At 36.1% G+C, this 15,132-nt stretch overlaps 4 protein-coding genes across 6 annotated transcripts in view; 2 read left to right on the top strand and 2 right to left on the bottom strand.

Moving 5' to 3' along the window:
* Positions 1–4,590, bottom strand: part of LOC134672984 (kinesin-like protein unc-104) — a 160,832-nt gene extending 156,242 nt beyond the window's left edge. The window contains exon 1 of the mRNA XM_063530943.1: positions 4,390–4,590. The gene's annotated coding sequence lies outside the window, so the exon portion shown is untranslated. The remainder of the gene's footprint in view (positions 1–4,389) is intronic.
* Positions 1–4,891, top strand: part of LOC134672869 (uncharacterized) — a 267,272-nt gene extending 262,381 nt beyond the window's left edge. The window contains exon 2 of the mRNA XM_063530818.1: positions 4,857–4,891. The gene's annotated coding sequence lies outside the window, so the exon portion shown is untranslated. The remainder of the gene's footprint in view (positions 1–4,856) is intronic.
* Positions 4,892–5,261: 370 nt separating this feature from the next.
* LOC134672976 (superoxide dismutase [Mn], mitochondrial) lies at positions 5,262–9,941 on the bottom strand. Its single transcript, XM_063530935.1, has 5 exons — positions 9,746–9,941; positions 9,427–9,605; positions 8,100–8,238; positions 6,206–6,360; positions 5,262–5,507 (listed from the first exon to the last, which is right to left on the bottom strand). The coding sequence occupies exons 1-5, from the start codon at positions 9,775–9,777 to the stop codon at positions 5,362–5,364; spliced, it is 651 nt and encodes a 216-aa protein (XP_063387005.1). The 5' UTR covers positions 9,778–9,941; the 3' UTR covers positions 5,262–5,361.
* A 4,470-nt stretch (positions 9,942–14,411) lies between these two features.
* The window catches only part of LOC134672966 (mitochondrial carrier protein Rim2), a 317,464-nt gene continuing 316,743 nt past the window's right edge, over positions 14,412–15,132 (top strand). For 2 of the 3 annotated variants that reach the window (XR_010099397.1, XM_063530919.1), the window contains exon 1: positions 14,414–14,735. Coding sequence is in view for 2 of the 3 variants with exons in the window: in XM_063530919.1 (XP_063386989.1) it covers positions 14,695–14,735 (41 nt within the window). In the remaining variant the exon portion in view is untranslated. Of the gene's footprint in view, positions 14,736–15,132 lie in introns of all 3 variants that reach the window. The other variant, XM_063530920.1, reaches the window with a different exon arrangement.

The raw sequence follows: 15,132 nt of genomic DNA on the forward strand, positions 1-15,132 counted from the left end.
AGCCCTTCTATACTCAAGTCAAGAACAATGAAAACTTTGAACAAATAGATAACATTGAGAAACTTCTCATGTGCGTGCAAGAGGTAGGGGCATAAAGGGGTTTAAGTATAATAAACACAACACTGCGTCCTTCAGATCCAGTCATGCCCTGTATTTCGAAGAAAATAGATATCAAATAAAAAATTTCAAGCATTTGTAAGCATTTGTTGCAAAGAAACAATAGCAGATATAGTTATATTGCACTTTAGTACCGCTCTAATACGATACGAGTATGCTGCTTGGTTATAATAGAGAAACAATTGTTTTCGTTTCATACCGTATTGAAACACACTCGAACCCGCCCACTGAGTATTCTGTTTCTTGTACCCACAAAATAAAGACGCAATCTAAATAGTAGCTGTGAGTCAACTATTTGTATGTATTGGCTATAGCGCCTCGGAGATCTGGCCGGAATCAAAAATAAATTGTATGTACGAATAACTCTATAATTTCGTAACTTTAGCAAACAAGAAAGATGTAAGTATCAGCACCTAAATCTCCATCGGGCCAGAAAAGATCACGTAAGTGACATTGCCTGTCGTAATACTCGTATTTCACCCGGCGTGCTTCCTCATCAGTTCGAACTGTCCGCATTGCAGGCCGGGAGGACTAAGACAGGGAACCTAAATAGTGTATGGATCCAAGTATTCCAAGTGCATTCACCGCGTCGCGTGAGGCGCCGCTGCGATACCTATCGACGTGTATATCCATGATTTCAGGACTAGTAGGGATAATTTCATTAATTTGCAGGTTCGATGTAATTTCTACGTGAATCCCTTCTGTTTCGAATTAGTACGAACACGTACGTATTTAAACAGGCATTTAATATCCATAAAGTAAGTACCCAAAACAACTACTTATTATAGGTATCTTTTTTGTCTGGGGCTTTGAGGTAAAATAAGATGCCCGAATTTTTTATATGTTCATTAAGATAAAATACCCAATATCATTCAAAATCTTTGCCATATAGGTGACTATAAAGTCGCCAGCATCATGCTGAAATTAAACTATTTCGTGGTACTTTCTCCTTCCTATGTTATGTATAATTTTCTCTATTGTAGGTATTTACAGCGATAAGGCCGCCTGTATTTATACTGTAAATCTGTTATTGTATTTTTCTTTGTGGTGCAAAAAGTGTATTTTACTTACTTACTTATTTGTGCTTACGAATAAATGATTTTTAGAAGTAGGTATGTTTTTTTTATATACCTAACCTACGCAATGCCAAAACTATTGGTAAAATAATATTTGTAACTAACAATACTGTATCCTGGACACCCTAACGCAAAACATGACCTATCTACCAACACGTTCCTAGTCCTACTAACGTCCGACCGTGTTATTATAGTTATGCATAATGCAATTGAGGTAGGTTAGACCCATTACAGTTTAGGCGAACGCATGGCTATAGTGATGGCAGGAACTCGAGTCATTTGAGTCTAAAAAGTTGCTTAAAAAGTCTTAAGTCACGAGTCGAGCCGTTAAGATATGAGTCTTTTATATTTATTTATTATTTATTTAAAACTTTATTGCACAAAAGACAAACTTAATTTACAAAAGGCGAACTTAATGCCATGAGGCATTCTCTACCAGTCAACCTTAAGGCCAAGCAGAAAATATTGTAGGCGGTGCATTAGAAAACCAAAAGAGAACTTATCTAGAAACACGCTCAAGCTCAAGCTCAAGTCAAAAGATCGCGGGCTTTCCAATAAAGACTCCAGTTAGGTTAGGTAGGTTTTATCTAAATAAAATGGACATAAAATAGACGTTATTGTATGATTTGTGTATCTACCTAACTCATGAATTTTATGTTAAGGCAATATATGCGTTTTGAATATTTTTGTTAAAAAATACAGAGTTCTCTGAAAAGGTCTCAAGTCTCTACAAAATATTCGGGGTCGTAGAAATGAATTCAAGTTTCGCCTTATTATTAGTCTGAAAAATGGAGTCTAGTCTTATCTTAAACCATCGGACTCTAACGGTTCGAGTCCTAACCAACACTACGCATGCCGCGGCAGGATAATTTGTAGGCGTCATAGCGCCGGCGCCACACGCTGATTCTAGGAAGATAATTGGAATGCAATATTTATAATTGGAACTTACTTTGAACTTTGTCGTCTATATTGCCACTTACTCTGCTCGAGGTAAATGGACGTTCGACGAATTGGACATTCGAGGAAAATGGATATTCGAGGTATTGGACATTCAAGGCCACGGTTTTATATTACGTCCTCAACTTCACTTCGTTAGGTTGCTGCTGTTTAGCGACTTTGCCGTAAATACGAACATCAATAAAAAAATATATATGTGAAAGTACAGAAATATTTTAAAATAAACAAGATATCAAAAGGTTTCAGTTACTTTAAATATCAATATTAATTTTTTAGCTTTCCTTTCCCCTTGCTGCTATAATATGGATAAAAATTAAACACAATACCTATTTTCCTAACCATGTAAGGTTAAAGAGGTATATTTTTCTTGTTATTGTAAATATAACAAAAATATAATATACATACATCATATAAAATTACCCCAAAAAAATCAAACTGTCATTTTTGGATATAAAGAAAGTATGAATGGTGTAACTACACAAACTGGGGTAGGGTGCAGGATCACCGAAGATTATACAGAGGGATTATACGCAGGCCCTGTTTGTTCTTGAGAAATTACTTTTTTTTTTATTTATTTTTTTTTTTTTATTATGCATGGGTTTACTCATGGCCACAGACTAGCCGAGGCGTAGACGTGGCCTACGATGGAGCGAGCTCGCCCAGAAGGTGCCTGTTCACTCTTGATTTGAAGGTTGCCGGGTTATAAGAGCACGGAAATATAGACGCCGGCAAGGAATTCCACTCCTTGGCAGTGCGCATAAGGAAAGTAGAAGCAAAGCGCTTCGTGCGAATTGGCGGAATATCTACCAAGTAAGGATGGAAACCGGCCGTGCGTCTAAAAGTCCGATGGTAAAATGGGGACGGTGGAATGAGCTCGTGTAGCTCTTGGGCACACTCCCCGAAGTGGAACCTGTAGAATACCGACAGGCTGGCGACTTTCCGCCGATGGGCCAAAGTCTGAAGCTTAGCCGTTAGCTTCTTGTCGCCAATCATCCTCCTGGCTCTGCGCTCCACTGAGTCCAAAGCGGCGAGTTGGTATTTAGCTGAGCCATCCCACAGGTGGCTGCAATACTCCATACACGACCGGACTTGAGCTTTGTAAAGTGTTAGAAGCTGTCCAGGTGTGAAGTATCGCTTCACCTTATTTAGGACGCCCAGCTTTCTGGCCGCAGTTTGTGCTTTAGACTCAATGAAGCTGCCGAAGCCGAGGACTGAACTCAGCTCCATGCCGAGGAGTTTATTTTAGAGGGTTTTATTTAGATAGAGTCAATATGTTAATGAAGTAGGTCATAACTTAATTTGAAAACTTTATTTAGATATTTAACTACATTAGGTAGAGCTATGCTCTTAGCTGATTTCAGTGTTTTCCTGTTTTGTAGAGGAAAGTGACTATGAACAGTGAGCCCGCCAAGCGGGTTCCCGGCACGCAATGTGTTAATGAATAGTCATTGACGTTCAAAAACATTATTTTCCTATTTTTTTACTTTTGGCAGATTTATTTGACTTACTTTGGCATTGTTTGCTTTTTTAGAATTAATTGTGTTTATTTTTTAATAATACAGTAAGAAAAATTAATCATACATTATTATGTAGTATAAAGCAATGTTTTAAGCTATTGCTTTTCATTTAAACCACAAAATTGTACAGCAGTATAGCCATCCACCAAGTTAAAATACACTACCAATATTGCAATATCATTCATTTTTATACTTTATGAATTAAAAATTCATTGAAACTGTATAATACAGTCAGTAAAAATACCAATGTCCATATAAGATGAGGAAGGGCCATCTGGCTAACATATGTGAATGAATAGTATTACCTAACGATGAGTATGATGAATCATATCAAATATAATTCATGCATTTATCACCATTCTCTTTGAACTCTATTAAAATAACAAGGTATTCTATTTTTAATAGCCAACGGAATAAAACCTAGATAATCATACAGCGTGACGGCGAGTTAATTCTTTACGAAACACTGAATTCTTGACCTTCCTTTCCGGACTCCTTAATTAACAAATAATATTACAATTAAACATAGCATGGAGTATTGATTAAACGCTATAAATAAATATTAATCTAGTTTTACTTTTTCTCTCGATGTACATTTGTACAAGCCCCTGAAATTGTAGCAACGTCTGGTTAGTTCGCTGAAAAATCAATAACACTTCTATGTGATCCCACTCAACTTTCTGCTGTTAAATTACGCATTACAAATATAAATCGGCACTTACCTCTTCACAGACGAAAGGTGGAGATATTGCAGGATACTGAAATTGAGTCAGAAAGTACGAATGTCCCAGGATATTCTTTTTATTTATTTATTTTCGATCACAACACACAAATCTCCGAACAAACGTCGAAACGAAATTGCTCGTTCGTTAAGGCGTTTTTCCGTTTCTAAACGAAATCACGTCTGTCATTTAGAGAACTGTCAAAGTAGTCATGTAAAGCCATCTTCACACGATAAAATCCAATATTATAATATGTATACTTGGTCAAGCAGATCTTGTCAGTAGAAAAAGGCGGCAAATTTGAAAAATGTAGGTGCGAAGGGATAGCGTCTCATAGAAAATTTGAATTTCGCGCCTTTTTCTACTGACAAGTTTTGCTTGACCATCTATATATATTCTAATAATAAAATTTCTTCTAATAAAATTAGCTTGGGCCCTGCCCCGCTGGCGGCGGCACCCTACGTTAGGTTTTTTATAATGTGTTTATATGCATTTTTTTATTGTTTTGTATGTGTTTTTATATTTTACTTTTATATTCATATTATAAATAACCTAACTTAAGACGAAAAATAAATAAAGAAAATTTCTTAATAAAATATTAAACGTAGAATAATACTCCTATTAATTTTAGTAAATTCAGTGATAAAAGCTTATATCCAAAGAGTTATTTACTATCAAGATGTCTAGGTAAAAATCGTGCCTGTGGACAGTTCGATAATTTAAGTGGAAAATGGTGGGAAGATGGCGTTGTTGCGTTTCAATTTATGGATTTTATGGTATAAGAAATTCTGAATATTCGGAGCTCCGGTTGTAATTACCTACTGTTGAATAAGTTGATAAGAGACAAGGGGTTAAATAAAAACACGTAACCATAATTCACTTATAAATTATAATGATGTTCACAGGTATCACAACTAAATCACTATGTGATTAAAGCTTGTATATCTAAAAAGGTTAAACCATAAATGCAGTTTACTTCAGGGCCTTGTCGTACCTGGCCGAGATATCGGCCCAGTTGGCGACGTCGAAGATGGCTTTTACGTAGTCGGCGCGAACATTCTTGTATTGGAGGTAGTAGGCATGCTCCCAGACGTCAATACCGAAAAGTGGCACCAATCCTGTTGATATACAAAATGGTTACTCTTTAATTTCTGGTAAAACTAAGTTAATAAAGTTTAATACGCTGTTGGTGTTACTTATGTAAATAGCAGAGGATCCTCTACACTTTTGTCATCCGTTTTTACTTGACAAGTTCTGGCTTGGAGAAATCCAGGGAAAATCCCGTATATGGCAACATTGACCAATATAGAAGCAAAAACGCCTCTGTCCATCGATCTAAAGCCCCCTCCACACTCGTGCGCGAATCAAATGCAATTTAACGCAAATCTCATGGAATTATCGGTGACTTCGGTGAGTGTTCTAGATGCCTTTAGCAAAGTAGCCCTAAATTATAAAGTGGTTTGTGTAAGCTCGGTATTCCATTTGTCCAATATCTTGGGCCAATGTGTATTTGCGTCTCACATTTTGCTTAATGGGAAAGTGAGACGCAATGCACATTGGACAAGTGGAATACCACCCTAAGCCCCCATTCGCACGACAGCTTTTTCAACGCGCGTTAAAAAAGCGTTTGAATGTACAAATGGAAAACCATGTATGTATTCACACGACAGCGGTGGCGCTTTTTATCAAGCGTTGTTGGATTTTCGACTTTAAGCCTTGGTAATTAAGTCGAATTTAGAGTGTGGACAGGTTTAAGCGCTTTTTTAACGCGCGTTGTTAAAGCTGTCGTGCGAATGTGGGCTCATAGAATGGTTACCAGTAGTGGCCTGTAGAGGATCCTGGTTCGAGCAGGTGGCAATCTGCAGCTTCTTCATCTGCTTGTTGTATCCGAGCCAGCCCCAGCCCGAACCCTGGACGCCCACAGACGCGGCCGCAAGCTGGTTCTTCATGTTATCTATAGAACCAAAGTCCCTGGAACACATTCATAGCCTCGTAAGTCCCCGTGTACTTGTACAAGAACAAAATAAATTCGAGTTTTGAACTCATATATAGAAATAAAAGAAAGTTCCAAATTCAAATGCGCCAATATTGCCCTGGGTCTAAAGAGGATAAAATAATCAATAGGTATGGTAGAAGTACTAGTGCTCGACGCTGCACTAGTATTCGACATGGGCACTTTATGTCAAAGTAATATAGGTAAAAGAATGGCGAAGATTTTTCTGTATTCAAATTTAGCCCTTATCAATTTGACATAAAGTGCCCGTGTCGAATACTAGTGCAGCGTCGAGCACTAGTACTAGTAGTAGTAGTAGTAGTATTTTTTAACAAAATATTTCACATTATCCACAGAGAACCGCGGTGGTTGGTCTGTGATATTATTTTAATTACTTTTAGATCTTAATGCTTGAAACTTGGGAAGAGAGTGTCGACTCGACAAAACACGAAATTTAAGTAAAGATGTAAAAAACAATATCGCAGACATTCTTAACACCAAAAAGTAAGAATTCAGAAGTTTTCTAGTCAAAGGGTTCAGTTTTTAATTATTGTATAGAATAACTACTAGTTGAACTAGTACAGTCGCCATCAGATATATAGGAGCGGCCAAGGTGCTCACAAATATCTGAACACGCCTCTATTGTCAGGGCGTTAGAGTGCATGTTCAGATATTGTGAACACCTTGGCCGCTCCTATATATATGATGGCGACTGTACTTATGTCCCGTAAAATTACTAATGTGCATTTCTACAACTAGTACAAGTCCTGTAAACTAAAGTTACGTAGGTATAGGCTATAATAAAATTAATAAACCTAATTAATACGTCAAGTAGTCAGACTAAGTATACATGTTAACTATGATATAAATAAAACAATGTTAATCTCACAGAGGGGTGAATGCCAACAAGAAGGTGACCCAAGCTATCAGGTGTAACACAGATTAGCGGAGACACGCCAAGGTTAATCGTTATCACAGACAAAACAAACAGTTTAAAAAACAAAGCCACATAGACAGTTGAAAATCATTCACATAGTACAAATGTGCATGTAAAATTCAAGTGCAATGGAACCCAGGATTTAAGCTGAAGACATTTCTAAAAAGGTTAATTCCAAATACAACTGCAAGTGACAGAAGCAAGTACAGTCGCCATCAGATATACTTATCGGAATGGCCGGGGTGTTCTAAAATATCTGAATTCGAATTCTAGTGCCTTGACAATAGAGGTATGTTCAGATGTTTGTGACCACCTTGGCCGCTCCGATATATCTGATGGTGACTGTACCTCCACACTCTAAATTGACCTATAATCAGAGTAAATGAGTCAATTTGGGTTGTTTGAGCAATTCTCAAAAAGTTTGTACATTTCGATCACATCTTAGATTTCCATTAGATTTCTATAAAAATTGGAATGCTGGTAAAGTACATGAAGCTGAACAACTTCCACCATATTTCCCAAAATGTCCCAGAAAGTTTCATAGAAACATTCCTTTTTTGTTATCAGATTTCCTTACACATTTGGTGAACCATGCGGTTGCAATACTTGACACTTTTCCTTTTGTCACTTCAAATTGAACCTTTTACTAACTTTATTACAGTACAATTTGGTGTGTGGCTGAAAATGCTGCTGTAAATTGCAATTGTTAATCAAATAAGTAGGCAATCAGGATTAAAGCAAATGACAGAAACAGTCCATGCATAATAAAATTTGTATTACTGATTGATAGCCTTGGTGAGCTGGTCGGAGGGCTTGCCGCCGTTGGCGGAGAGATTCTGCCAGAAAATGGAGTGGTTGATGTGACCACCGCCATTAAATCTGAGGGCTGGGGCCAGGTTGATGACGGTGTCAATGTCACCTGTTCGAATTTTATGGAATGGCAATTAAATCTATATATACACAGGAATTTGGAAAGAAGGGGCACAAACATGAGAAATTTTCAGCGAGTTGCTAAATGAACTCTAATGTCATTGCGCTTACCAAATCTGGTATGTGCACATTTTAATCAAATTATCTTATGTGTTTTGTTGCTAGGTAAATATATGCAAAAAAAATTATAGCACATATCAGCTTTGTAAAGTTCGCTGTTGCATATATTAATAGTTACTTAGATACTGACAGACAATGAACTGCCTAATCCAGAAGGCAGGACTTTGAAATTTAAATAATTTTAACAACCTCGGCAACTTGGAAGCAAGCCAGTTTTTAAAATAGTATTTTTAAAATCATGCCAGTTTCCAAAATTAGTTTCATAATAAATAGCTGTGATACTGATACTTTAACTAAACAAGACTAAATGTTAGTATAACAAAACTAATCTAGACTAAAACTGAAACTAAATAAGTATTATCTAAAATGCCTCAAGATATGGCTTAAAGGACTCGCATCCAGGCCATAATTGTATAAAAAACAGAAAAAGAAACAAGATAATGCAACTTGATCAAATAAAATAATATTAACTGCTCTATAGCTTGCTGTAAGGAACAACTTGGTTCAGTCTTCGCTGCTGTCAAATTGCACCAGAATATGGAGTGATTTATATGTCCACCTCCATTAAACTTCACGGCACTGAGTAGCCCCACTAAGGCATCTGTGTCTGCTGCTGTCAAATTCAGACAAGATAAAAAAGGAAATAATGTTAATTAAGTTGATCATTACATTGTGAACAAACTTCACTGGATAACATTTAAAATAAAAAGTTCTAGTTACATTTGGACATAAACCTTAAGTCCTTATATACAAAAGTATTCTTTAGTTTCAGTTACTTTTATGCCATACATATAAAACAAATATCTTGGTTGCATTCACTTTGGACACCCTTGCTACATTAAAAACAAATTATAAGGATGGAAAGAGAACAGTCACATTCATAATACCCTGCCTGGCCACACACTGGAGGTGTGGTATGGCAGCCGATGATGAGTGGCTCGGCCACTGAACATATCCGCCTACTTCCCTCGCTACTTCCCAAGCTATATCAAGTATGTGTTCGAGTTATAAGGCATTTAAAGTATTTAAAATTCCCAAGTATTAAATATAAACCTACCTTTAGCTTGTGCAGCAGCTAGCTTTTCCTCAGCAGCATTCAAGTTCGCAACATAGGTGGCGTGGTGCTTGTCGTGGTGCAGCGCCATGATCTCGCGGCTGATCACCGGCTCCAGGGCGCTGTACTCGTACGGCAGGTCTGGCAGTGTGTGCTTCTGACGACATGCCCCCGCCACACGCCTATAAAAAAAAAGTTTTAAAAAGTTTGCATTATTGTTGAAAATCCCTGTCGCAACGCAGTTAATTTAATGAATAAATAGCGAGCGATTGCAACGTAAAAACGGCATCGGCTTAACCAATATAATCAATTATTAATTTACATCAAGTTTCCGAGCTTCCGAGACGCGAACATGGTGAAAGTTGAAGTTAAACTATGAGATATTTAAAGGAGTTTGGTAACCGGCGAATTTTCTAGTCGCCTTTAGCACCTAAAGATAACAATATCAGTTCAATAATAAATGGAAATGATGTATGAGAGATTATGCAATTAGAGGTAGGTGGTACAAATTGCAATATGACAGATGTCATGTCAGCTGTGACAACTGACAGCGCACTGAACTGTCAAAAATAGTGTTGCAATGTATGTTCGTAAAAATCGCAAAAATATACTTCAGTAAATTAAAATTCGATGCAGCTGTATGACTCGGTAAAGGTGTGAGTAAGTTGAGTAGTGCTAGAAACAAATTAATCGAAAATAATTTGTATGAAAAAACTAAATAATAATTTTGTGTATTTACATACATTTGACAAATGTTGGATTGTAATTTATAATATATTTATACAATTTTACTTGAACTAAGTACAGTATAACGCACAAAAATCCCATTATATTTTACTAGAATTATTATAATTGACTATTGACCGTTTTTCCTGCATAAAAAATAATCCACATTATCCACAAGTTAACCATATTTCCGTTAAATTTGCGTAATTGTTTATAAGTCTGGCAACACTACGAGCATTCGCGCTGTTTCAGACTTACTTAAAAACGATCTCGATCGATAAATAATTAGAATTATACAAATTATAAAAATCATTAATGATATATATATTTTATAAAATATAATTAAACATATATTTATTCTTTTACAAAAACTTTTGAAGTTTAATTCAATAAAAAAAACCTTAACAGATAGAGTCTGTGCGGAAAGAGAAGAGTCGTGGGATTTGAGGGCGCGCCAGTGCTATTTTCTGGTTTTTGCTATGCTGACAACACTGGTCACGTGATTATAGTACGACACTAAAGGTCATGATACTTGAATCCCTTTTGTTCCGGTTTTTTACCACGGCTTACTAAACGGAGCCTGGTGGTGGTGTCGGCTCGTCAAATCAATGCTCTGATTTAGCGCAGGCACCAGTTTTCTTTTTAAAACACACTTGTTTTTATATCTCAGATACCGAAAAGTGACTGCGATCGACAAAACTGCTAAAACTAGTTAAGAATCTGCCTAATACAACTGTAATTTTAGTACTAAACAAGATACGAGTCTCATTTATGTACTGCCTAATCTGTGCAGTCCAACAGTTATTAAAACCGGGTAGATCGGGTAGAAATTGGGCAATAGAACTGTAATTTTATCAGGGATATATTTCACCCATTGTAAACTTGACTTGTAATGTATGTGTACATTTGTATTATGTACTTACGAAATTATATTTCATATTTAGCAGTGACTTTTCGGCGAAGAAAAGTCACTGCTAAATATGAAATATAATTTCGTAACTAACAGAACCTACAAATAAAGAAATATTTTATTAGAAAAAGTTTTATTCAGAACCTAGTAAACGAACTTACAAATAAAGAAATATTTTATTAGAAAAAGTTTTATTCTTTGTAATCGAAGTCTGAATTAAAATATTCAATGTCACTTATGTTTGAGCTAGCTTCAAAACGGGTTTACCTTTATTTTGCCGTAAATTTTTCTGCAGAATTTCTGCAGAAGTTACATAATATGTTTCTTTGAAATGAATAATCGAAGAAACAGAATTAATTGTAACAAAAATGTGTGATTCGATTATTCTATTAATAATTTTCTGTATAACAAAATTCTGCAAAAAATTTGGCGGTAAAATAAGGGCACACCTTCAAAACAACCAGGGATACTCATAGAACTATCTTCATCTGAACTGGATGTGCTTGAATCCGGCACGTAGATTACGAATTCTTGCATATCACCTACTTAGCGGTCTTTTATTCTAGATACCGTAGATACTTTTACACAATCCTGAAAAAGAAATTACATATAAATATGCATAAAATGGCAAGTATCAAGACTATTTGTCAGTTATTTTAAAGATCATGAATGATGCATATTTATGAAAATTAATATATTTTGAATGAATATACTTACCGATTATGAACCAGAGACAAGTTATTTAGGGGGCTTATTAAATAGGTAATTATTTAATATTAAATACAACATCAATACCCGCGAATAGCGGAAACACGTTCCGCGACTTTTTGTAAGTCGATAGTCGGCTTTTAGCCGTTTTCTTCCCGCTGACAAAACCGAACAATGTTAAATATAATTTTCCTTGTGGTTTTATGTACGGTTTTATCGTGTTTTGAAAATATTTTATACATAAAACTTGCGGTTTTTGTTAATAAAAATATACATTGACAGAAGTTTGTTTACTTTTTACAAGACAGGTGTCAAAGGATTGATTGCCATATAAAATTTAAAATGTTAGTTCCCGTTTCTGCCACGACTCTTCTCTTTCCGCACAGACTCTAAACATGAGATAAACAGACAGACAATGTTTTTATTTCAGCAGTGACGTCGTGATAACAGTCACGTACGTCACTTGTTCACCACTGGCTCTCAAACCCTTAGTTATTGCATTGCATTAATGCATTGAGTGCGCCTAGCCCTGATTTTACTTACTAATGACGACGATTGCAAAACGGACAATTTTTTATTTTTTTATTGATTTTATACTTTTCTCAGATTTTGATAAAAATTGGTAAGTTTGAAATGCTCTTTATTCTGGTCGGAATAAACACGAAATCCTAATTTAGGACAAAAAAAAATATCCTATTAAGTTTTCCGTAACTCGGTGGAAACTGTAGGATATACAGTGGCGGATTTCCCATAAGGCACAGTAGGCCCGGGCCTAGGGCGGCGAAATATTAGGGGCGGCAAATTGTGACAAAAAATTCGCTGATGATAACAAAAAATAACTCAAAACGCCAGGCCAGGCAACGAATTCTCAAAAAAATGTACATATAGAGGGAAATGCTTGAAACACAATTTTTGACTTCGTACCTAACTTTATTTGGACTATCAAAACATACCAAAAGCAAACATATCAAAAGTCCCCGGCCGTAGTAGCCCTTGAGCCGGGGGAAGAGAGGGGTTTGAAGGTCACATTTTTCAGTTATCGGAAACTATGCGTTCTAACGACGTGATGATTATACAAAATGAAAGTTGTTTAAATTTGCTACAAGCTACAATTTTTACGATATCTTGAGGGCCCTCCAAACTTGTGCGCGAATCGCGGCGCGGAGCCGCGAACGCGAGTGTGACGTCGATTTCGCAGATTGTTGACGCCTTCGCGCCTTGTTCCCCATTTATAGGGTTCCGTACTTCAAAAGGAAAAAAACGGAATCCTTATAGGATCACTCGTGCGTCTGGCTGTCCGTCTGTCACAGCCTATTTTCTCCGAAACTGCTGGACCAATTAAGTTGAAATTTGGCACACATATGTAAGTTTGTGACCCAAAGCCATCTTTGGACGTGTAACGAAAATAAACTAATTTTAAATATGGAGGGCATTTTTGGGGGGTAGGTAAATGAGAAAATTTAAAAATAAAGTTTTTCAAACTAGATCGTGTTACATAATATGAAATCAAAGAGCTCATTGTAAGAAGCTCAAATATTTTTTTTTATAATTTTAGGATAAATAGTTCAGCAGTTATTCAAGAAAATAGGCAAAAAAAAATGTATTTCTTACGTTATCTTTTTTAGATTTTTTGAATGTTTTTGTAGGTAGGTACATAAAAAGTCAATGTTATTGGTAAAACTGTCTAACTGGTAAAATTGGTAAAAGTATTTGCTTATTTTTTTCGTAAAACTTATTTTTTAAGTTCCTATGATCTTGTCATGTCAAGGACGTATAGTTTCAGAGATATAATAAGCGAAAAACCGAAAAATGTGACCTTCAACCCAAAACCCGCTCAAGGGGACTTTTGATATCCTTCACCTCCTAACGAGTCCAAAAAAGTTACTAAGTTAAAAATGTGTCCCAAGCATTTCCCTCTATACCTTTCTGTTGCCTGATCTAAATGTAGTCAATATGATGGGTGCTGATGCTGAGAAAGGGGCAGCTACAGGGCTTGGGGCCTAGGGCGGCAAAGACTGCAAATCCGCCACTGAGGATATACGCTGCTGTGTCAAGCCAAACTCATGTATCTTTGAAATGGCTATTTCGAGAAAAACGAATGCTTGCGTATATGTTCTCCTTTGCAGATCGCATTTCTCTACGTGCGTTTCTCTAATTATGTGTATAAATTCGGTAGTTAGATAGAATTTTTCAGTACTGGCATTTTTTTGGAAAATGTTCAAAACTGTAGAAATTAGCATTTGCAACATAAGCATTTTCTATTATTACATTTTTTTTAACTTATGAAGCTTACAAAGCCACTAATAAATTGTACTTAAGATCCTATGTCATAGGATCGCAATGTCCATAATACCGGTTGCCCTTAAAGTTTGAGATCCTCTGCTTATAATGTTGCCCTGGGTGAAATTTATTCAACTTGGTTATGTCAAATAATGTTTAAGTAGTACTAAACTTAGTAACAAACCCCTGATTGCTGTTCGTTTATAGAAAATTAACTATTCTCATTTCTTACGAGTACTATAATTATTAATAAGCATCACTGGAACCTGTTTTTTACAAAATAATTGAGCAAGTATAATTACTCTGGCAATCTTTTTGTTAAGGTGTGAGTGCAAGTAGTAATGTATATCGTTATCGTGTGTGCGTAAACATTACGGCGGTGGACGTGCGAAAGTGATGTTGTGATGTGAAGTTATATGCCGAATTTTCATAACTGCGTCGAAATTTCCAACTGAATTATTTCTTGAGCTTGTTAACGCGAGTGGACTCCTAATAGAGTTAAAACTAAGTTGTCTAAGTTCAAGAAGCGTATTGAGATAATTTAGGATACGTGCGGTGCGTGGTGCGTTGCTATAAGTGGTGGTGCATTTTGTTTATTTATAGACTGTCGCAATTTGCAGACATGTAATTATTTTGGTGGCGCTAAAATGTCTCAAAGGGATACAGCAATACATCTTCTGGCCGGAGGGTGAGTTAGATACCGAGTTGATAATTCTTGATATCATTTTTTATCAATGTTGACATACCTACATACGGCGCACGGCTGAGAGTTGTGGGACATGTGGCCAATGTTATTTACATCGTAATTCTATATTGTTATGTGCGATTTTTGATTAATGATCGTCAGCATGTGACTGTGTTCAATTTGCATAACAATGTGGATATAAATAAAGCAAAGATTTTTAATTTACTGCACAAATTTAGTTATTTAGTTAGTAAACAGTCTCTTATCAAAACAGGTATGCCTTGAAACGGCAAGAAAAACGTGATTAACCATGCCTCTGATAATTTATACCTCATTCTTATTTGTTTAATTTTGAAAACATACTCATAAAACTAATTTTACAAGACTTTTCATAATAATT

The sequence above is a fragment of the Cydia fagiglandana genome, chromosome 17 (genome assembly GCF_963556715.1).
Source record: "Cydia fagiglandana chromosome 17, ilCydFagi1.1, whole genome shotgun sequence".
Classification (NCBI taxonomy): domain Eukaryota; kingdom Metazoa; phylum Arthropoda; class Insecta; order Lepidoptera; family Tortricidae; genus Cydia; species Cydia fagiglandana.